At 34.3% G+C, this 23,017-nt stretch overlaps 1 protein-coding gene across 7 annotated transcripts in view; it reads left to right on the top strand.

The window, feature by feature from the left end:
* The first annotated feature begins 4,043 nt into the window (after window positions 1–4,043).
* Window positions 4,044–23,017, top strand: part of LOC122006264 (membrane-bound O-acyltransferase gup1-like) — a 31,025-nt gene continuing 12,051 nt past the window's right edge. For 2 of the 7 annotated variants that reach the window (XR_006118665.1, XM_042561703.1), the window contains exons 1-14: window positions 4,044–4,362; window positions 5,302–5,387; window positions 6,235–6,320; window positions 11,215–11,394; window positions 11,488–11,543; window positions 12,587–12,768; window positions 12,845–12,893; window positions 15,257–15,360; window positions 15,474–15,538; window positions 15,943–16,013; window positions 17,209–17,268; window positions 17,731–17,844; window positions 21,199–21,323; window positions 21,446–21,497. Coding sequence is in view for 6 of the 7 variants with exons in the window: in XM_042561703.1 (XP_042417637.1) it covers window positions 11,292–11,394; window positions 11,488–11,543; window positions 12,587–12,768; window positions 12,845–12,893; window positions 15,257–15,360; window positions 15,474–15,538; window positions 15,943–16,013; window positions 17,209–17,268; window positions 17,731–17,844; window positions 21,199–21,323; window positions 21,446–21,497 (981 nt within the window). In the remaining variant the exon portion in view is untranslated. Of the gene's footprint in view, window positions 4,363–5,301; window positions 5,388–6,085; window positions 6,149–6,234; window positions 6,321–11,214; window positions 11,395–11,487; window positions 11,544–12,586; window positions 12,769–12,844; window positions 12,894–15,256; window positions 15,361–15,473; window positions 15,539–15,942; window positions 16,014–17,208; window positions 17,269–17,730; window positions 17,845–21,198; window positions 21,324–21,445; window positions 21,498–23,017 lie in introns of all 7 variants that reach the window. The other 5 variants (XM_042561699.1, XM_042561702.1, XM_042561698.1 and 2 more) reach the window with 5 other exon arrangements.

The raw sequence follows: 23,017 nt of genomic DNA on the forward strand, positions 1-23,017 counted from the left end.
GTTAGTTTTGTTGTTGATCTAACACTCTGACCGAGTGTGCAGGCGAAGTCCAGGCAGGTCGATGGGCTGACCGGATGTCTAGCACGAAGCCCAGCTAGGTCGACAGGCCGACCAGATAGCTGGCACGAAGTTCAAGCGGGTCGACGGGCTGACCGGACGCTTGGCACGAAGTCCAGCTAGGTTGACGGGCTGACCGGATGACCGGATAGCTGGCATGAAGTCCAGACGGGTCGAAAGGCTGACCGGATGTCTGGCAGGTAAGTCACTTGAGGGGAGTGATTGTGAGGACGCATTCCCGGGAAGGGAACTTAGGCGCCGATCCGACTTAGAACTATTTCGGAACTCTAAGTCGAGATCTTGACTAGATTCTGGTCTCGGAGAGACAGAATCTAATTCATAGTCTTTATGTTAAAATTATAAACTGTGCTAATACTTTGTTTTGCAGGATATACATTATATATTTGCCTCGGACTAACCTTGTCTTGCAGGAGGAGTTTCTGGAGAATGGTGGTCCGGGCGCCCGAAGGCAAATTTTATCCTGATTGCTGCGTCGACACGCGGAGCTCGCAGGTTGGGCCTGCTACGTCACACCAGGATGCTCGGAAGGGATCCGGGGCGCCCCGAGCCTCCTATATAAGGAGGGTCAAAGGCGGAGCTCTTAAAAACAACTCAGAATTGACAATCTGCTTCCTCGTGCTTTTGCGACGCTGTGATCTCCGACAAGCTTTCCTTTTCTGTTCTAATTCTTTTTATTATCGATAATTTTCTTTATTAGAAATCTTGTACTGAATTTGTAATCTATATTCGAATTGCTAGTGGATTGCCCAACGAAAGTACTCAACGAGTACGGGCTTTGGAGTAGGAGTCGACACAGGCTCCGAACTAAGTAACCAGACTTCCTGCTCATCATGGCAGCGCGGACAGTGGAAGGTTGACCGAGCGACTCTCCCGCTCGGCCCAGTAACAGATAAAAGGAGGATCCAGTGATATCCTTTTGAGAACCAGAGCCACCAACAAACGACATGGTTAGCAGCATGATCAGGCAGAGGATTGTACGATGGAAGCTTCCATTGTCACATCAGAGATGTGCTCAACTCGTTAAGGTATTGTGTCAGAAACACTTTATTGATAGGTCCTTTCATGGAAAGCCGTGAGAAGCGTGTACGCCTTGGGAAGTGTGTGTGTGCACTGTTGGTGCAATAGACTTCTAGGGTTTCGATGTTTGACAATATGACTAAGGGTTGACCCAAACAAGACTTGATGTTTGGGAGAGAGAAGTCTAGTCAGGGCTAGATGACTAGCAAAGGTAAGTTCTAACCAAAGGGTAGGTGGTGGAAGTCCCGGTGAGTGAAGCCGGGCCCTAGCGAGTGAAGCTAGGTGGTGTAAGTCTTGGTGAGTGAAGCCGGACCCTAGTGAGTGAAGTTAGGTGGAGGAAGTCCTGGTGAGTGAAGTCAGGCCATAGTGAGTGAAGCTAGGTGGAGGAAGTCCTGGTGAGTGAAGTCAGGCAATGGAAGTCCTAGTGAGTGAAGTTCAGTAACCCTAGAGAGGTAATCCTAAGTTTAAATTGTACTGTTTCATTGTGCTAACTCAGTGTTGCAAGAGAAGCCCAGACTGGTCGACGGGCTGATCGGATGTCTGGCATGAAGTTCAGCTAGATCGACGGGCTGACCTGATAGTTGGCACGAAGTCCAGATGAGTCGACGGGTTGACCGGACGTCTGGCAGGTAAGTTAAAGTAAGTCACTTGAGGGGAGTGACTGTGAGGAGGCGTTCCCGGAAAGGGAACTTAAGCGTCGATCCAACTTAGAACCATTTCGGAACTCGAAGTTAAGATCCTGACTAGATTCCGATCTCAGTAAGATGGAATCTAATTAATACTCCTTTTGATTATAAACTGTGCTAACACTTTATTTTGCAGGATGTATAATTTGCATTTGTGCTTCGAACTAACATTTTCTTGCAGGGAGTTGAAGCTGCTGGAAAATGGGGTCCGAGCGCCCGGAAGGGATCCGGGCTCTCGAAATGCAAATTCTATCCTCATCGCGTGTCGCCACGTGGAGCTCTATGGTTGGCTGGGCTACGTCACACTCCAGGCCCCTGGAAGGGATCCGGGCGCTCGGAGCCTCCTATATAAGGAGGATGCGCCCTGGAGCAAAGGGCATCTCATGACTATGTCTTCTGACCTTACGATCCTGCGCTATGCTCCTGCGACGAAGCTTCTCCGACAATGCGCTGATTTCTTTTTTCCTTACTTGTTGTCGGTATTCCATTTATTTTAGCATTTCTGTACTTCAAATTTTGTAATCATCTTTTCAAACTGCTAGTGGATTGCCGAACGAAAGCACTCGACGAGTGCGTGCCTTGGAGTAGGAGTTGACAAAGACTCCGAACCAAGTAAAACAGTTCTTGTTAGCATTGTGATTCTTCTTTTCCGCTGCTTACTCTACGTAACTTTTTTCGATCGATATTCACCCCCCTCCTCTATCGACTTTCACAATCTAACACGCGCTGTGGGAGCCCTATATAAAGAGGTCCAAACTTCGACGGAGGTACACACATATTACTGTTGCTACTGTTCTTCTACTTCTTCGCTCTACTGCTTCCACATCGTCGATGATTGACTTGAGCGTCGGAGGGCCAACGCCGGGAATCCTTTCCTGGCTCGGTACTGACGTGGTTGTGATTGTAGGTCCGCTTCGCTCGGAGTCTTTGTATTGTCATCAGGAGCATTACATCCCCAACATCCGTCGACTCGACTTTCAGACAGGATCAATACCTATTTCTGAAACTAAAGGTCAGTGTGCCAAATTTGTTGATCTTGTCTACCTTTGTGATTTAGGAGGTTCTTGGTGAGCCTTTTACCTATTTGAATGTCCAGGGGACTATCCTTGCACCATGTTCGTAATAAAATCCTAGCTCTGATTTCTTGACCTTTTTTATTTCTAAACTGGAATTCCTGAATCTAGAAATCTAGGGCATCAGCTGACAAGAAATAAAATGATAAACTCTGGAATTCCTTTGCTATCAAGAAGTACGAAACATTTAAAGCAGAAGAAATCAAATTAGATTAAATTAGATTATGAGATTATCCAATTAAGGGTTTACTTGATAATCACTGGTACTATATGATGTTGGAAGTGCAAATGCAGGCCTACGATACAAAAACATAACAGAAGGAAAAAATAAAAGAAAAAATTGTGTCAAATCTATGTTGATTCTAAATAGTAACATTCTGAATTCAATCCCCCTTCATTTTAGTGTTAAATGATATATTTTTCTAAGCTAAATCATTTATCACACTTAAACTAGAATTCCCTTATTTTCAGTTTAAATGTTATCCCTATCTTCATTTTTTATTGCAATTGTTATTGTGATTATTATTGTTCTTTAATTTTATTAAAAATAATATTTTTTATTTTTTATTTTTCATGATAATTCTTTTTTTTTTTATCAATTTATTTGTTATTAGAAATTATTATTTTTATTATTACTTTTTTATTTAAAAAGGAAAAAAAAATAGTATCCTTAATTAATTTTAATATTTACAACTTAAATCAAATATATTTTTATTGTATTTTAATACTTACATTTTTGGTGTCCATTAAGTCAATGATATATTTCATTTTTATTCCAATTTATTCCTAATGTTAGGACATTTAAAAATAAAAATTAAGTATCATTTCATTAAAAATATATCTATTTGAAACTAATAAAAATTTTAGATATAATTCGGTAAAAATATATTATTTATATTTTTTGTTTATTATTATTATTATTTAATTTAAATTGATTAAATAATAACATTAATATTAATATAATGAGCTATGATACTCATCTAGAATTTTCATCTAGAAAATTTATCTAGATAGACACATAAAAGATGGGACCCACCATTTCACTTTTTGTGGGCCCATCATTTATGTGTCTATCTAGATGACTTTTCTAGATGAAAATTCTAGATGAATATCATTTCTCTAATATAATATAATAAAAATGATAATAATAATGTTATTATTTCCCACTCTCACCCTCCCAGCTGAAAATTTCATATCCCACTCCTGCCCCATTTCCTTACTTCCTGCCCCATTTCCTTACTCTCCATTTCCTCGACGCCCCATTTCCTTGCACGTCTTGTGTTGCCTTCTTCCAAGTACGCAGCCTCCGCCTCCTTCTCGTCGCTAACGATCCTCCGCCCCCACCCTGCCTCCACCTCCTTCCCGCCATTGACGATCCTCTGCCATCCTCCGCCCCCACCCTGCCTCCACCGCCTTCCCGTCACTGACGATCCTCTGCCATCCTCCGCACCACCTCCTTCCCGTCGCTGACGATCCTCCACCCCCGCCCTGCATCCGCCTCCTTCCAGGTACGTCCCATCTCCCTCCTTTCCAACTTTTTTTTTTGTTTAGGTTACTTATTGAATTTGGGAGTCTTCTACAGAAGAGGTTAAGGAAGTCAGGGAAGCGATCTGTGGATTTTAATATACACCATCATTTTTCGATTTAGAGATCCACCTTGGTTTGATCCTTTTACCTCTCTTTGCAAGTAAAGGCTCTTGTTTAATCTGCAATGTCATCTTGAGAAATTTTAGGGATATTTTTTTGGGGTGCTTGAGAAAACCAACAATATCATCTTGAGAAATTTTGTTCACTGATTCTGTATTTCAGAATTATAGTAATATTACCGACATCAGCTAAGTAGCCTTCAAAATGGTGTTCATTCTTTGCATTTCAAACTTCAGAACTTTAGAGCCTAAATTTAGAAATTAGATTCATTTATGATGAATTATAGTTTTTCAGACTTTTATTATTTTTTTTTCAACAACCACTTGATCTAATGAGTTTATAGAAAAATCAGTAAACTCATATTGTGTGTATCATTGAGATCAATGACTTGGAACCCAAACTTGTACCTATAAAAATCCATTTCAACATAATTCTTCATCCAGATTTCTTTATTTCTATTTTCTATTTTTTCCTTCTTTCTTCAAATCCAAATCAAGAATTTCATAATTGAGATTGATTTCTGGATTCCGATTTCCATATTTCAGTTTCAGAACTTAGAATCTAAGGTAATGTCGGCTTAACTCAAGTAGAATTCAATCTTTTGTCATGCAAGAAAATGACACTTATTTTCTAAGCTTCAATTGACATGTAATAATTATCATTCTGATATGGAGTGTCCATTGGGATTTATGGATATAAGAAATTGGTTAGTTTGAAATTTAATAGCAATTTCTGGCTTGTCTGAGATGTGATATCTAATCTCACTGCTATTACATATTTTACTTTTTGCATCCTTTCAGAATTTCATGATTTGGGGTCTGACAATGATGGAGTGGAGTGCTAACACATGGTTGTGCTGCGGCTGAAAGCGCTTGCATTTTCAGATGTGCGGTTTACTTGATTTTTGATTTATTTACCTTGATTCTGAGTAGTGCCTTTTTAATATGCATTCTCTTTTGATCCTTATTACAGCATTGACTTCTAGCCTCTTCTTGGTCCTATTTCTAAAATTCATAGGTTCAACAATGAGATAATAATGAAGAGGCCGCTGTGATGTCCAACATTCTTCTACATCATTATGCTACAAGATTTATCTCTTGAAGTGTTGATTAAATCGGCATGCTTCTTTTACTTCATTTTATTATATTCTGCTAAAGTATCTTGTTACCTCTTGTTTGTCTCCTCGACAGTGCATTTAGCAGTAGAATAGCATAATTCAAAATAGAGGTGCATCTTACTAATGCCTTATTATTTTGGTGATCATTCTCACTGAATGGTTTATTTACACTGGCATGTCATTGATCACTTGCACAAGATGGCTAATTAACTCATTATCTTAAATTTTTGGACCTAAAGCAAACTCCAAAATGACAATGGTAAGGTGCTATTTCCTTAAATTTTATTTAAATGCCACAAATTTTGATAAAGGATAAATCAAGCTGAGCTCCTTGTCATCAAAAGCTTTTGTAAGCTTTATTTTTTGTGGTGTTTTTGTGCATTTATTTCCATCAAGTAGGTGAATTTTTTTGCATGATGTTTAAAGCAGAAAATTTACGATTGCGTGTTTTGAAATTGTTACTTTAGCTAATGCTAGCAAGGCTCTTTAGAAAGGAAGAAGGTGTCCTTATTGACGATGAGACAATACGAGTTGAGATAATAATAATATGTTTCATTTTTTAAATTGACTTTTAAAGATATATTTTTATTCTATTAACAATTTATTTTCTTATTAGAATTTACTTAAAGAGTCTGTGGATCATCAATTCCAAGATAAATCTAAAGGACCACAACCAATAGAAGTCTACGAGAAGGCATTTCGGTAACAAATTTTTATGAATTTTTGTAAAAATTGTTACCTATGATTCAACTTTAATTATATTCTTTATAATTGAAACTTGCATGTTCCTTGAAACTTAGTGGCATATTTATGTTAATAGTGCTTGACAACAAAAAGGTTAATTTAATGAGGATACAAAAATATGAAGTGTAGTGGATCATGTTTAATTTCCATGATGCTCAATCCTATTTAATTTCCAGAAAAAAATGAAGAGAAACTAGAAAAGGATGTCCAATTAAGAACATGAGCTAGGCACAATGTAAGTTTACGTTATATACAAACTTAGACGTACAAATGATAGATCATTAATAGCACTGGCATATTATTTGGAATACAAATATACCAACCTTAAGTGTACTAATTAATGATCAACTGAGCATCAACCACAGAAGGTTGAAGATCATATTCTAAGAGAACGGGCACCAAAGAAGCAATAAATGTTGATCTCTCTGTATTAGTTGCCTATAGAGAGAATAAAAAAAAAAATATGAAGTCATGATACATGATAAAAATAGATAACAACAGTAACAAATTAGACCAAGAGAAAAAAAAAGTCATTCATTTGAAATTGTTATAGCATCTAAGAAAAGGTAGTGTTGGTGGGTCAACCTAGGAGCAGATGATATTGACTTAGTCCTCTTGAAAAAAACTGGGCATTCTTATCTAGAGTCGTTAGGTGAACAATAAATCTGCTTGGCAGTGATGGAATGGGTTGCTCTTCAAACAAGTGGTCTCCAAGTAATGATTAAGAGATTATGTTTAATTTCCATGCACATTTTAATCTATCATTCTCCCATGATGCTTAGTCCAGTTAATTAATTGAAAGTGTTGAACCCATTTTCAATTGTTACTTTATCTACTCTACTGTTTTTGTCTTGATATTTTTTTTAAAAAAAAATTAACACAACTAGACATTTTAATCAAGTCATGTTTCTAAAAATTGGTGGGGAATCTTTTGACCAAGAATAACAATCTTTGGTTGTGGTTGTGGTACGTTAGGATTAGTAAGTGTACTTTTGGATATAGAGTAAGCATCACTTCTCATATTTTTTTCTAATCTCTCACACTAATTCAACATAATTTTGACAATTTTATAACAAAATTAGGTGTCAAAAAAATTGGTATACTTATTTCTTTTTCATTTATCTAACCACCTTTTTCCTACCAACATTTGTTTTCTTGTCATCACAATGCCTCTTAGCCGTTCTTTATGACTAGGTTTTCCAAAAAATAAATTCATTAATATTTTTAGATGTTCTAATCAAGAACATGCTTTTCTTGTTTAAGATCAAAGAACCTAAGATTAATTATGTAAAATATTCAAGGGTCTGATTATGATGTTTTAAATTTGAATAACTCTCTTAAAATTTTGACAATTTTATAACAAAATTAGGTGCCAAAAAAACTTGGTATACTTATTTCGTTTTCATTTATCTAACCACCGTTTGTCCTACCAACATTTGTTTACTTGTCATCACAATGCCTCTTAGCTGTTCTTTATGACTAGGTTTTTCAAAAAATAAATTCTTTAATATTTTTAGATGTTCTAATCAAGAACATGCTTTTCTTGTTTAAGATCAAAGGACCTAAGATTAGTTATGTAAAATATTCAAGCGTTTGATCATGATGCTTTAAATTTGATGGTATATATTACATAAGTATAGGAGACTTTCATAGGTAGAGTATTCTCTTTTCATTTGATGTGGTATTAGAGCCCTAAAGAGAAATTGTAACTCTATCTTTCTTCATTAGGGTTTACTGCTGTCTTGGAACTCCACAAAGACCTCTTGGAGTCTATAATAGACATTTGCCTTGAGGTGGAAGCATTCCAATACAATCTTTCCATTGATCTCATCTATTTCTTTATCTCAATTTAAGGTGGTGGAGAAGAAGCTTGCTTAGTTCTAGTTCTCCATCAACTTCCTATCAGCACTGTCCAAACATGATTGGTTCTCAATAGAACTGAAGTATCTCAAGAACCATAGTCATAATTTTTTTATTAGGAGATACGATTTTAAACCATCAACTTCCTATCAGCATTGTCCAAACATGATCGGTTCTCAATAGAACTGAAATATCTCAAGTACCATAGTCATAATTTTTTTATTAGGAGATACGATTTTAAAGGCATTTCTTACTACCAGGTAGTATGGCTTTTGCAGTAAGTTAAGTTATACAAAGCTTAAATATAGTAGAAAACAATGTTACTAACCTTGTAATCTATTAAAAGATTTGAAGGAAAACATCATCTTCATTAGAAACATAGGTATCTATAGGGCAATGACAAACAATTTATGAGATGAGATGGATCAGGTATTACTAGTAATCAACCAATAAATATTCATTATGACAAAGGTGACTTTTCAGATTGCGACTGATCCTGTGTTCCATGAACAAATTGAGGTTGACAGTAAGTTAAACACATTGGTGGGATGAATTGGCTGAAAATCAATGGGAATAAAGTAGAGAGAAATTTATTTTATATGAGATTACAAAAGTATTCAAAAATTTAAGAAGGATGCATAAAGTATCATCAAGAACCAAATTATTAATAATAGATAAATAATAAATGATAGAATCGATAATATTAAATCAAGAGCACACATTTTAATAATATCATAAATTAGTTATTTGTATTAGTATACATTTACTGAATAATATTGTAATAGTAGTATATTTTTTTTAATAAAATCAAATAATTGATTAATATTCAGTTCTAGGGTTCAATTGAATTATGAATTACAACTGAATCAAACTTTATTCGAAACAAAGAAACATGATAAGCCATTGTGGATCTAGAGAGGTTATATTGTTCTCTCTTGACCGTAATTAGTTTTGATCGATGAGCAATAGATGGGAGTGACAATTGACAGTTAATGAATTATAGCAAAATTGAACGACTGATATTCTTTTCGTGGTAAATCTCTAAAGTGACAAGGCTAAAAGATTTAAGATGGGATTCAAGTGAGCAACAGGGACTCAGTCTTTGCCTCCTAAGCAAATTCACAAGGATTCAAGCAAGGATTGACAAGAAGTAGACTACATCTGCTAATGCTTCCAAAATAATCCAATTGTGGACAATTTTAGCCAATTCAATCTATTTACACTCTTGATTGATCAATTTTCAATTTATTTCATTCATTTTATTGTCTAACTCATTTCAAGCCAATTTGTTGAATCTCTATTTTTTAAATCTTGTTTGTCATTCTTTTTGAGACATCTGATAATCTCAAAAAGGAGCATTGACATTCCGATATGGTCCGTTTATGACAACTATGGAGTATAAGGACACACTCTTTGTCATTCTGATACCCTAAGCATGGAAGCAAACATGATTACAACTAATAAAATTGTCATTCTGATATCCTAACTACTATGAATTGAACTACTATTGCTCACAGCATCATAATATAGAGTTCTAGGCTCATCTGAAAATTTTCCAATTAAGAGGTAATTGCAGCGCCAAATAACTAGAGCTTCTGCCTTGTTGCAATTGCAAATAGCTGAGTTTGAGTTTATAATATCAAATAATTTTCATTTATGTCTTCTTCTAGTTCTGAATAGTTAATTTTAGACCTTAGATCTTAAACTTTAGACCATAGCTTGAACATTAGACTTTAATTTGAACATTATACCTTAGCTTTAGAGTACTTTGGGGGAAATTAGTAAGATACATGAGAAAAGATATACTTTTTTCTTAATTAATAATGAATTAATTGAAGTTGAAGGATAGATTTCAGATTGCTAATTTTTGTTCACAACCAGCTGCACAAAATTCTCATATCAATATAAATTATCAACATGAAATAAAGAGAAGAAATCATTTCCCTCGAACTTAACAAGGGCAAAAATTAAATCTGAAATTCACTGAGTTGAGTTGTCGGCTGAAAAAGGAGGCAAGTGATGAAATCTGCTTGCTAGAGCTAGAGGAGAGATCCTAAGGTTTCTCACCTAATTGGGATGCTAACATGAAATGCACCATGTCCGTTGGTTCGAAGATATGGTGTCGGCTTCAAGAGTGACAGAATGCGAGTGAAACAGTGAGGGATGAGTAGAGATACTTTTGGAGGGATCCACCAACGTCGGAAGAGGAGTGAACGTCTTTGTTTTTCAAAGCAACCACTACGTGATCGATTGTAATCAGGTGCGATCGAAATGGGGATCATTAGAGATAGACAGAGATGAGAAGGTATCAGTTGGGTCCACCATCCGGAAGTATATGTACTGATCCCTCTCTTTCACTTGTGTTTTTCATTCTTGAGGCTGACTAGTGTATTCTACATTGGCATCCCAATTAGTTGAGAAACCTCCGACAAGTGAATCCATTTTGAATATAGTTATTGCCTCTTTTTTCGATCGACAGTTGCGCTCGATCGCAGTCCGATTGATTTCTGCCCCTGTTAAGTTCAAGGGAAGTGATTTCTTCTCTTTATTTCATGTTAATGGTTTATTGATATGTGAGTTTTTTGCAGCTCGTTGTGGGCAAAAATTAGCGGTCTGAATCCGGTCTTCCTTTATTAATGAAAAAAATTTATCTCATTTCTCATATATTTAACTAATTTCCCCTAAAGTACTCTAATTTTCAAAAACTTCAATTTACTATTTAAATTAATTAAATCAACAAATAATCCATCTGAAGCGATTATCATGAGATCCCTATGGTATTGACATAATGTTCTATGGGCAAAACAAGAGGGAAAAAATTGAAATGCCTTGTTTCATTTTTTTATATTTTTCAATAATTATATTCGACCAATTCCGGCATTGTATTACTAGGATTTTTTTTCTTAATAATCTTATACACTGAGAAGAAGCCATAATTTGGGTTAACAATTATGGTGATGGCTTATTTGTCTACCACCATTTCCTTTCTCAGTTGACCGTGGCAAGAGTGTTGCACCCATTGCGGATTGCCGAGACACCTCCCGTTTACTTATTTCTGTTCCTTTAGAGATGATCTGGAGATCATATCGGCAGTTGGAGCTCACATTTCTTCTTATCTATGCTGTAGCTTTTTATGTATTTGTGATTCACCGATCGGTCCATTTCTCCAATTGTAATTTCTTTTCTCATTGTATTTTTTGTATTGATTTTACTTCATTTAGTTGTAAATTACTTTTTTTGTCCTGATCACTTAGTTCTTTAATAGATTACCGTGGCGAACTCTCAGGTCTCTACCATGGATGGATACATGATCATCTGAATGTGCGTACTTATATTCCTTTTTAGTATCTTCTAATAAGCACCTATTAATTTTAAAATTAGATCACCAAACTAAATGACAACAAATGTCTGTAGCAGTTTCTATCTCTATCTTCTACTTTCATTAATTTCCCTAAAGATTGAAGTGGTCCAATTTGTTCTACATGTCATTTCCTGAGGGAGTGACACATTGACATTGATTATTTAGTTGTACAGCGGCACTTAAGGATCAATAACAGTTATTAATTTTTTTTATCCTGTTCAAAAAGTTTCTTATCACCATTGTAATGGCTTACATGCCTTTGATTTAAGGTTTCTTTATCTACTAATTTTTAGATAGGTTTATGTCAAAAACGAAGGGCACACAGAGTGTATAGGATCCTCCTATCTCTCTTATGCAAAATAATCTTGGAAAAAGATCTTTTAGTTGAACAAAGTCAATCATGTGAACTGAAACAATGAAACTAATGTTTTAGTGGTGTTGTTGTAGCACTTCTTTGTAATAAGTGAGCTGTTGTGGTATAGTCTCCCTTGCTAATCATCAATGAAAGAAACTATCCTTGACTTCCAGAATAGTAATAATTTCATCTGATTCTATCACTGTTATTATGACCTTACATACAGCTTGAAGGTAGGACAATGTTCATCAGTTCATGTAGCTGAGTTAATTTGGATTTATGTCGGACATTCATAAGGATTATTTAATTTACTAATCTAACTTGATAAGTATGCCTTAGTATTCAAGATATCTAATGTTTAGGTGACAACTAACTATGTGAGCCACATAACCACACCAAATTTGAGTTTAGGATAACTAAAAATGGCTAAGCATATTTTACTATTTAAACGGCAGTTTAAATATCATCGATGCTGGGAGCTTTGGCTTCTCTAATTCTTGAAAAAGGATATTCATGTATTCATCTTTCATTTTTTCCTCTTTGTTTGTAGTTATTTATCTATACTTTGTCAGTTGTTGCTCTTCATGTGCCACAACTTGTATGGATGGAATAATATCTTGAATATTTATTATGCCCTTTCATCTTCAGGATTTATCTGATGCACAATGGAGAAATTTCCGCAGAAATTTGCCTATTCTTTCTGTTGTTTTGGCATTTTTTACAATCATAGCAAATATCTTAAGGTATTGGGCAGACCTAAAAGGGAGAGGAATGTCTTTTGTATGGATATTGACATCATTGAGTTATTTAGCTTATTTACATGGAGCATGGTACAATTCTAACACTTGAGTCTCTAAATGTTTCAAATTTATGCATAGTAACTGATTGTTTTTGGTATTATTGCAGTGTTGTTTATATTCTTTCAATTGCCTCCCTAAACTTTTGCTTGGCGAAGGTTTGTTTATTTTCCTAGGTTTGCTTATCACTTTCTGTTTTTGGATTTTTCCTTATTATTGTCCTGGAGATGGTGTTTACTGATTAGATTCCTGAGGATTATGTTGATTGGTTGATGAATGTGGTTTGTTCATTTTCCTAGGTTTGCTTATGATTTTCTGTTGATTGCAACCTTTTTACAGTTCTGGTGAATGGCTTGTACAAGCTGAGAGGACAATAATTTTATTTAGTTGCTGGATTGTTTGATACGGTCTTGATTCCTATGTGAGGAGATTTCAGCCTAAATAATCATTTTATTTACTTATATGAAACAAATAACTATCAGTGGCATAGTTAACTATTGTAGATGGTTAAACTATGCTACCTTGACTGTAGGGACAATGATTTTGATATCCTGATGGTTTTCAGGATTACAATTGATACAGAATCTTTTGGTGCAGGCTCGATCTTGTAGAATCTCCTGTTCCTTGAATCCAGTATCAATCAGATTGGTAGGATCTGAATAAGACAATTACACAGTTGTAAATTATAAATTTTAAAATAAAGTCAGAAAATGATAAAATTAGGATACCTCTAAATATATTTAATGTCGTATCTACTAACTTTTTACAAATGTTAAACAAATTAAAAACATACTCAATTGATTGTGTTATATCGTTAACTGCAAGCTACAATGTTATGCCATTCATATTATATAATTGACTAGTAAAGATGAATTTATTTTAGTTTTTGCATTTTTTTTTGGTAAATGAAATTTATATTACATATAATATCAATTTTTTATATCGTTGAGTAGCTCTTATATTATAGTAATGTACCCCTAAAGCTTAAAAAGGAAATTTTACAAGTTAGACGTGTCATGTTATTTGAAATTGAATGTTGGTATATGAAGCGAGCACATTAGTAAAAAATGAAAGTTGTAGAGATGAGGATGTTAAGGTGAATGTGTGGACATATAAGGATGGATAAGATAAGAAATGAGAATGCTAAAGAGAATGCTGGGGTCACATCTATTGAGGAAAAATGCTGAGACTCATTAAAAAAAATGATGAACCAGGTAACACCGAACTTGGGGCGATCGACCTGGCCCTATGGAAGTTTTCCACCGGCTACCAACTTGGAGCGACCGACCTGGCCCCATAGAAGTTTTCCACCGACTGCCAAGGTAAATCGTAAAGCATTCGTGGCGAATGGCTCAGAAGCCCAGTATCTCATTGTTGCGGCCTCATTTGGAGGAAAAATCTCTACAAATGCACCATAGCTAAGACCCATTTAAGATGTTATGGACATGTGAGTTAGATGTCCAATAAATGTCCAATTAGACGATGCGAGAACACGACAAAAATACACATTAATAGAGGAAGAGAGAGAGAAAGAATGATTTGGTTCGCAACGATAAAACAATATGTCTTATATGTGATGATAAAGTTTTAAATATAATGATGATATAATAGAGGCTTGAATCCAATGGCGTGGTGTAGGAGGATCCATATAGTTGATTCCATGTAGTGGGCTAAAAGCTTGGTTATTAGTGTTATCATTGAGAATATCTTGTATTAAAATATTCTTCTCATAACTATATTTGAAATGGATTTACTACTTTGTTTTTTTTCTTTTAACCAAGAAACCCATTTTATTCATCATTAATTATGGTTGTCCTAACTATTTAAGGTTTGTGTATGTATATATTATATATAAATTGTTGAAATTTTTATTAGCCATTTTTAATGCAGTTTTTTTTTTTCCATATTTCTTATTCTACAGTCTTAACTCTTGAGTTATTATTTCTTATTACTTTCAAAAATTTATATTGTCTAATTCTGTTACATGCATTGATATTTGTATATTACATTCGTGTTCTATTAATATTATACCATTGTATTCGTAACTTAATGCGTGGCATTGCTAACAGGAATTGTTACGAACGTAATATGTGTATCTTAAATTCTATAATAACATGTTTATAGATAGAATTATCAAAATACAAGTCTCATTTAAATCATTTGAAAAAAATTAAAAACTTAAAATCGACTTCCCTTTGAGGGTTTGAGTTTCAAGTTTGGAATCTCAATTTTGAGAATTTGAGTTTTGATTTGATCTTGAGTTTTCTATTTTGAGAATTTAAGTGTAGGTCTATAAATCTTAATCAAAATTGAGTTTCTGACAATTTGGGTTGGATTCATACTCATGGAACATGATAATATTTTATCTTGCTATCTCTGTAGTCCATACATCTTTTTTTGATAACGATTGATGAAGTGCTGATATTAACCAACTATATTATTGGATAAGGACTTTGACAATGTTGCAAGTTTTATTTGAGACATCTGAAATCTATGCAGAACTTTTCCTTTCATTTTGTAGTTTTTTGCTAAATCCAAGTATTACTTGGGAATCCTTTGGCTACTAAACTTGTCCATTCTCATCCTAAATCGTGTCTTTGATGGCTACTCCTTTTCATTGTTTGGGTAAGTTGTTGATTTACTTATTAATTTAAAACAGTTCCTTATGTAAACACAGAGCCTTTTTTTCTACCTTGTCATGTTACTTGTAATATCTTGTACCTGGTCGATGTACGCAGGCAACAATTAGCCTTTTTGGACAACTACAGAGGTATATTTAGGTGGCATATCTGCTTTAATCTAGGTAAATTCAAAAAACATTTGTGAGCTGGAGTTTACATTCTGTTAACCATAGTATTACTAATATGTGTTAGTGATTTCGTTTATTATTTGGCAAGAATGACATTTTTGTTTCTAGTTCTGGTGTGAAATGCAATTAATGCTATTTATTCTTTGAATTTCTTTTTTCAATTTGTAATTAGCTAGATAGAAAATACATTTTCATGGCTAACCATTTGGGACAAGGTACAATTTTTTTATGTAATCTAGTGTCACCCAGCACCTAGTAGCAACCAGTCAATACAAAAAAGTGTACTATTTTAAGATTTTAAATGTGGTCATGATATAAATGCTACTTCTCTTAATTTGCTGAATAACTAAAAGCTTGCTTCAAAGTAAATGTTTTTTTGATTTTGCATTTTTTCTCAGTTATACTACGGATAATCAGCTATGGATGCGACTATCATTGGTCGTACAAGAATCCTCAATTTGATCAAGAGGTAGAATGTCAGCCACTCACTTTTAGAATCTGTTAGTATGATGACGTGGCTACTTGTATGCAATGTAATTCTGTTTCTTGTGTCATTTTTTGTGTCCATAAAACTACTTGTTTTAAGAATATTGTCTATTTGTATCTTTATCTGTGGCCGTGCTTTGTTAGTCATATATGTTTTCTTGTAGGTCATGCACTTTTTCTTTCTTATTAGCTAAAACAATAACGAACTGTTGGTGATGTGAAAGTGAAAATTTTTTTTAGATTTGAATTTTGAGCTTGGATTTGAATGACAATTATATGTGTTGTTAAAGCCCATCATTTTCATTTGGCTAATCATATATGTTTTGTCAGTCTTTGCAAGGGATGTGGGAAAAAAAAGTGAAACCGAAAATTCGAATATATCAATAAATAAGTTTTTTTACTTGAAGGAAGAATATAAATGTTGTTTTTCTGAGCTTCGACTTCTCCCCTTATAAACAAGAATCTTTTGTATATTTTAGTCGACCAGAACTGTGGTGTTTTTTCAACAATATTTTTTTTAGAAAGTCTGTGTATTGTATGTTACACATCATAGGGTCTGTTCTGTATATTTTAGTCGACCAGAACTGTGGTGTTTTTTCAACAATATTTTTTTTAGAAAGTTTGTGTATTGTATGTTACACATCATAGGGTCTGTTCGTCAACTATGGATATTGTGTGACACGTCTCCTTGTCTCTTACGTTACACTATTATGTACCATCTGTGACATTCAATTGTGCTTTGGGATCAGTATTCTTTTCATGATTGTATCTGACTTGTACTGATCAGTTCATGATTTACATGGGAATGTTAAAGATTGCTTGCAAGTTGCATATTTTGCTTGATTTGGTATGACTCATTCAGTAAGCAAACAATCTGTTAAAGTCTTAAGGCAACATGGGAACACTATAGATCAATCGCAAATGTATTATTGTGTTGTCTTTATTTTTAGTTTGATTTATTCAATTGAGTCAAGAAACTGTCCAGAAAACTCTTGCTTTTCCATACCAAAAATGTCCATTATTCAAACTATCAGAAAAAATACTTAACCTAAATAATGCTTTTCCCAAGCTGCCTCTCCTACTTGATTTTCTTCCTCTATAGAAAATTGGTTATGATACTTACGTTGTTAACTGTTGATCAACTGATCTTAATTAGTTTCAGTATCTCTTGGATACAGAAACATAGTCGCCGTTGCAATATATGCTCTACTGGCCAGGCATGCTATTTTTCCTTGCAGGTAATTATATTACCATGCAATAATAACAAATGCTATTCAAAATAAATTATGATTATAAGTCTTTGACACAGCAGGATAATTTCTTTGAATTATATTTTGGAAATGTCTCATGGCAAGAAAGCAGAGCTAGTAGATTCATATAACCTAAATGGTTCATTAAATATAACAAGTATGATTCCTTAAAATAACTTCTTTCAATCAGTACATGATGCTTCTTAATGTTTTCTATATTCTTTTCGAAATTCTTTTTCTACATCATTCATGTATCATATGTTGTTCTTGTTCTTGGAGTATAGTTTCTATAATAAGATGATCTGATTCATTACCCTTGTAGATTTTGGTTTTGATGATGCATATGGATGCTTTGCCAAGTGTTTTGATTTAGTCTGCTGCTGTAGAAACTTTATGCACTTAGTCTCTTGGTTGGTGGTGGTTTGAGCTCACTATCTTTACATTTGGCAGGAGAGAAGCATCCAGTCAAACAAGTATTCATATAGTATGTACTTATGCTATTTGATATACACACCGCTATATATTGCTGGACCAATTGTAAGCTTCAATGCCTTCTCTGCGCAGGTTAGTGCTATTTTTGAAACTATGCAACTTCCAATTGAACAATATCGGTAATTCTCTTTTTGGTACATTTGCGAGTGCTTTATTGGCGAACTTTACCTACACTTTTCATGGAAGCAAATTGATAATATAACTCGTTGACAGATGTGGTTTCAGATAGTATTTTTGTCATGCCCCGAGGGTGTAATTCTCGCACACCGGGAGGTACGCCACTCGGCGACAATATAATAAAAGAAACATAAGGACCATATAACAGGAGAATTACGAAATTCATCAAATTTATATGTATAGCATTTGCTTCGTAGATAACAAAACTAGACGGATAATACAACATATGAAGTAAAACAAAAATACAACAAAACAAAAGTCAAACAAACCAGGAATCAACAGAGGTCGAGATCTCTAAGCAACTTTATGTAAAGCTAAAACCAACTGTATATAATATCAAAAGAGTGCCAATGCCTGAGGCCAAGGAAAGCAGACATGAAACACAAATGACTAAGTGAGTAATCTGAAAAGATGTGCATGAATTTAATTTTGTTTAAGAAGTCAAGGAAGTAGAGTATATTATAATTTCTTATTACAACTTTAAGTTCTTAGAGTTCTTCATTTATACATCAATGTATATTTATAGTCGTGTAGCAGTTTTATATTAAAATTTAGGCTCTCAACTTTATCCTCCTTTGTTGTTATCAATTAAGATAACTATTCAATTTTTACTATTTAATCAACAGATATATTGATTGTCAATGGTATACTATTAATATCGAAAAATATCACAAATTATATGAGTATCAGCATCTCTCTTTATATATATATATTACCCCTGGGGCAATGGTGTAGCGGTTAGATCCTTCAAGTAGTTAACCAGATATCTAAGGGTTGAATTTCAGATGTGGCGCACAGCAGGGATGTGGAATGACAACTCTAAGAATGCTGGCAATGGGACTTGGTGGCCGGTGGGAAACTGCCGTAGTGCTGGGACGGTCACCTCCAATATTAGTCGATTCGAAGAGTTGAATAGTTGGATTAAAAAAAATAAAATAGAGCTGATAGTATAATAATGTCATACGTCTAAAAGCCCTTGTCGTTAAACTACAACAATAAAAACACCATCGCGCAAGTAAAACAGTATGAAGTATGAATAGTATGAAAGGTCAAGCAAATCTGAAGATAGGTATCAATTAAAGAATAATTCAAAATATCTATTTTAATTTTCAAAACAACCTTTCCTATATTAATTATTTACCCTCTAGTTTAATTATTTTAAACCCTCATTTTACTATTTTAAATATCATTTTAATCCCTTTTTGAAAACAGTTGTGCAAGCATATATATATATATAATTCATTTATCTATTATTCATGCACAAGGAAATGTATAACAAGTCAAAGGATAGAATTTTCCCATTTTTATATAAAGCAAAAGCTTCGAGTGTTGGCTGATCAACGTGTTCCACTCAACCCCGTATCTACAAATATAAAACAAAAAAAACTCAAATAATCAAAATGCTATCCAATAAGAATAATGACATACAACAAATAACAACCAAACCTTATCCCACTAGGTGGGGTTGACTATATGAATTCTTTTACGCCATTGAGCTCTATCTCCAACTATATCATCATCTATATTTAAATAATGTTTATCTTGATTTATCCTTGCTGACCAAGTCTTTTTTGGTCTTCCTTTTCCTCGTTTGATATGCGTGTTTGTCATAGTTTCACATCGCCTAACTGGAGCATTTATTGGTCGTCTAAGTATATGCCCGTACCATCTTAAACGTGTCTCTCGGAGTTTTTCCTTAATAGATGCAACTCCGACTTTTTCTCTAATGCTCTCATTTCCAATAAGAATAATGACATAAAATCTGAATATTATCTACTACTCGAAGTTGAAGGGTCATTTTTTATCTTGCTTCCTCGTAATATTCCTCATTCCTAAATTGATAACAATAAAAATATCTTGCAACTTCTTTTGAAGCTACGCCTATTGCTGAAAAATAGGAAGAAGCAAGAAAAGGAGTTGTTGTTGGCTGAATCTTATGCTGGAAAGAGGAAAAGAAGTTGTTGTTGTTTGAAACCTAAGAGAGGATGAAAGGAGTGATGATTTACTGCCGTTGGCTGAAAGAACAGGACATACAAAATGATGAAACTGCTGAAACGTTGAAAGAAAAGGAAGGAGAACCTTTTTGCCTTTCACCGGTGGCCTTGGCTAGCTCCAGCGGGGGCTACGGTGGCTGTGGTTGGTTGGAACAACAACGGACGAAGGGGTGAGGAGGTCTGCTGCTCTTGTCGTTGTGAGAGAACAGCAGCTGCTGCTGTGTTTCTTGCTGGAGAAGAGAAAGGAGAAGAAAAGAGAGCTCCTATGCTTGAGAAGGGGAGATGGTTGCTGTTGCAGGTTTGCTGTCGTTAGAGAAGGGAAAGAGAAGAAGAAATAGGGAAAAAGAGGAAAAAGAGAGAGAAGGGATGAGGCGGTATGGCGGTGAGGCATGGCTTCTGCTTATGTGGAGAGAAAAAGTGGAGAGAAAAGAGGAAAGATAAGGTTTCCTAAAAAATACCCTAATTTGTTTAAACCGACTGAACCGGTTTAAGTTATTAAATTTGGTTCGGTCATAACTTGGTCAAGTCAAATCCAAATCAATCTCTGTTTAAACCAACATAACTCTTATTGCCGCCACGCCTATCTATTGGATTTAGTTCGAATCCAATCCGATTTTAATTTAATGCCCTCACTTCATGTTCAACGATCTAGTTTGTCTGATTATTATTATTATGTATTTTATTTTTAAAATTCAATAAATTTCTATGTTTTCATTGAGATCCTTTTCTATTTCTTCAAACATCAAGTATATAAACCCCACATTCAATCTCAGTGTTCACGATCTATGAAAGTTTTAGCTAATATTGCCACAAAACTAGTTTCTTTTTTGGTTGATGTCATTTTAACTATTGACAAGTCGAGGTACTAAACTTGTGTAGAGGCTGACACAACCTCTTATGAGGTAATTGATCTGGTTTTGAAACCTTTACAACTCCACTCCCTGTGCAACTAACTATTATCCGAGCCTCTTTTTAAATAATAAAATAATCTATTGATCGATCATCAGATTTTGCATGACTATCGTTTATGACGTATGTGCCTTTTGTACAAGTCAAAATGTTTTTTTTAGTATGCTCAAGATTGTGTTGGTTTCATTTTGTGTTATCTTATGCCTGGTTTGGCTTGCCTTATTGCTTTATTATATTGTATGCATATTCGATTCAAAACTAAAGTTGTACTGTTGATGTGCTTTCCAACAAAAGCATACACGATTATCTTCATTTATCTAATTTTTCTTGGTATTTATCATTGTAGATGGATATGCCACAGAAGAACTACTCGCTTGGCCAAATAACTTGGTATGGCATAAAATGGATTCTTGCCCTTTTCCTTATGGAAGCAATGACACATCATCTATATTACAATGCTTTTGCAGTTAGGTTAGTAATTGTTAAATGCAAATAGGATTGTTTTGTTTTCATTTCCCTCTTTAAATGGAAATTAGATTCTTTATTTACATTTCCCTCTAACTATTTTTATTTTCCCTTTCTTTTTTATTCAGTGGATCTTGGAGGCATTTATCCCCATTGGACATCCTTATCATAGGTTATGGGGTAGGATATCTTCCTATTACTTGTTTTTTTTTCATTATTAAGTTTATGTGCCTAAGATAATATTTATATAGTATGAAGTTTCCTTGTGTGCTTTTATGGGGTAGTATTAAGTTTATCTTCCTATTATTTGTACAAAGGCAGTACAAAGGCTGAGCCTGAAAAAGGAAAACATTGGAAGATGTTCCAATCTGTTGATCCAAATGGTTCAGAGTGGCAAGGCTACTGGAAAAACATATATTTTGGAGAAATGAAAAAGATTTCATGCCTTGTAGCTTCTGAAAGTTTACCATCCATCATTCATGAAATTATAAGGATTTAAGATTAACAGATTTAAGAATGTTGTACTAATTAGTAATGACGCCGGGCAGGATAGACTATCCTGCTGAATGACGAGAAGGGGGTTTGAGAAGACAAGAAGAGATAACATGCTGTTCTCCAGATCTTTCCGGAAAACTAGAAAATTTTATTTAATATTTGATGATTAATCCTCGAACAGCTAAACATACGTTTATATAAACTCTACACTCTAAACCCAAATAAAAGAAAGAAATCCTCATATATAGACTACAATTCCTATTTTGTAAAGAAACGAAAGGAATTCTAAAAGAAAAGAAAAATTATTAATAGACTCACAATCCTAAAATATCTAAATGGACTCAAATAAAAAAAAATATAAAAGATAGAAATGATCAAAAATATTAAAATACAAAAAATACTTTAAATACCAAAAAGGTAAAAATTATAAAAAATAATAATAAAAACCTATGGATCCTCTGCCATCAAATCGGCAAAATCATCAAACACTACACCTAGGTTCGCAACCTTGAATGTTGAAAAATCAGATGAGAGGATATCTGTCATGCCCCCGAGGTATACTTGTCTAACCAAACGGATAGACTCCCTTATGACAATGCTAGATAAACATGCTAACTAGTCCACACAACTATATAAGCATAACCACGCAAGATAATAATATCCAACTAATAACTATAAAGATATACGAAAACCACTCAAACACAACTGAATAGATTGCATGCCGGCACGGCTTAAACCTAACAAGTACCATAATTAGAATAAAGTACCCAACATAAGCAAAATCCACACACAAGACAATTATTAGATGAACGTGTCCGAAAAATCAAAGTGCAAGCAAAATGTAAAACGAATAATGTGGAAAACTCTTGACGTGACATGGGATTTGCAGATGTGATCTCCAAGCGACTCTATATGTCCTCTATCGGGTAAGGAAAACATACATGGGGTAGCGAGTCCAAATGACTCATCGGGTAATAAGAGATGGATAGTGTATGAGCCAAGAGAGATGGATAGTGTATGAGCCAAGTGTAAGGAGACACAAAGGTATACAATATCTAAAGTAATACTCACCAATAGATAATAATCATAAGAATGAATTATTACATATATCAACCTGCTTAGCCGTGTATTATACAATGAGCCATGATAAGTAATGATCAACATGAGTACCGTACAACATACGTATGTAGAAGTGCAAATAATAG

Source organism: Zingiber officinale, chromosome 7B (assembly GCF_018446385.1).
Source record: "Zingiber officinale cultivar Zhangliang chromosome 7B, Zo_v1.1, whole genome shotgun sequence".
Classification (NCBI taxonomy): domain Eukaryota; kingdom Viridiplantae; phylum Streptophyta; class Magnoliopsida; order Zingiberales; family Zingiberaceae; genus Zingiber; species Zingiber officinale.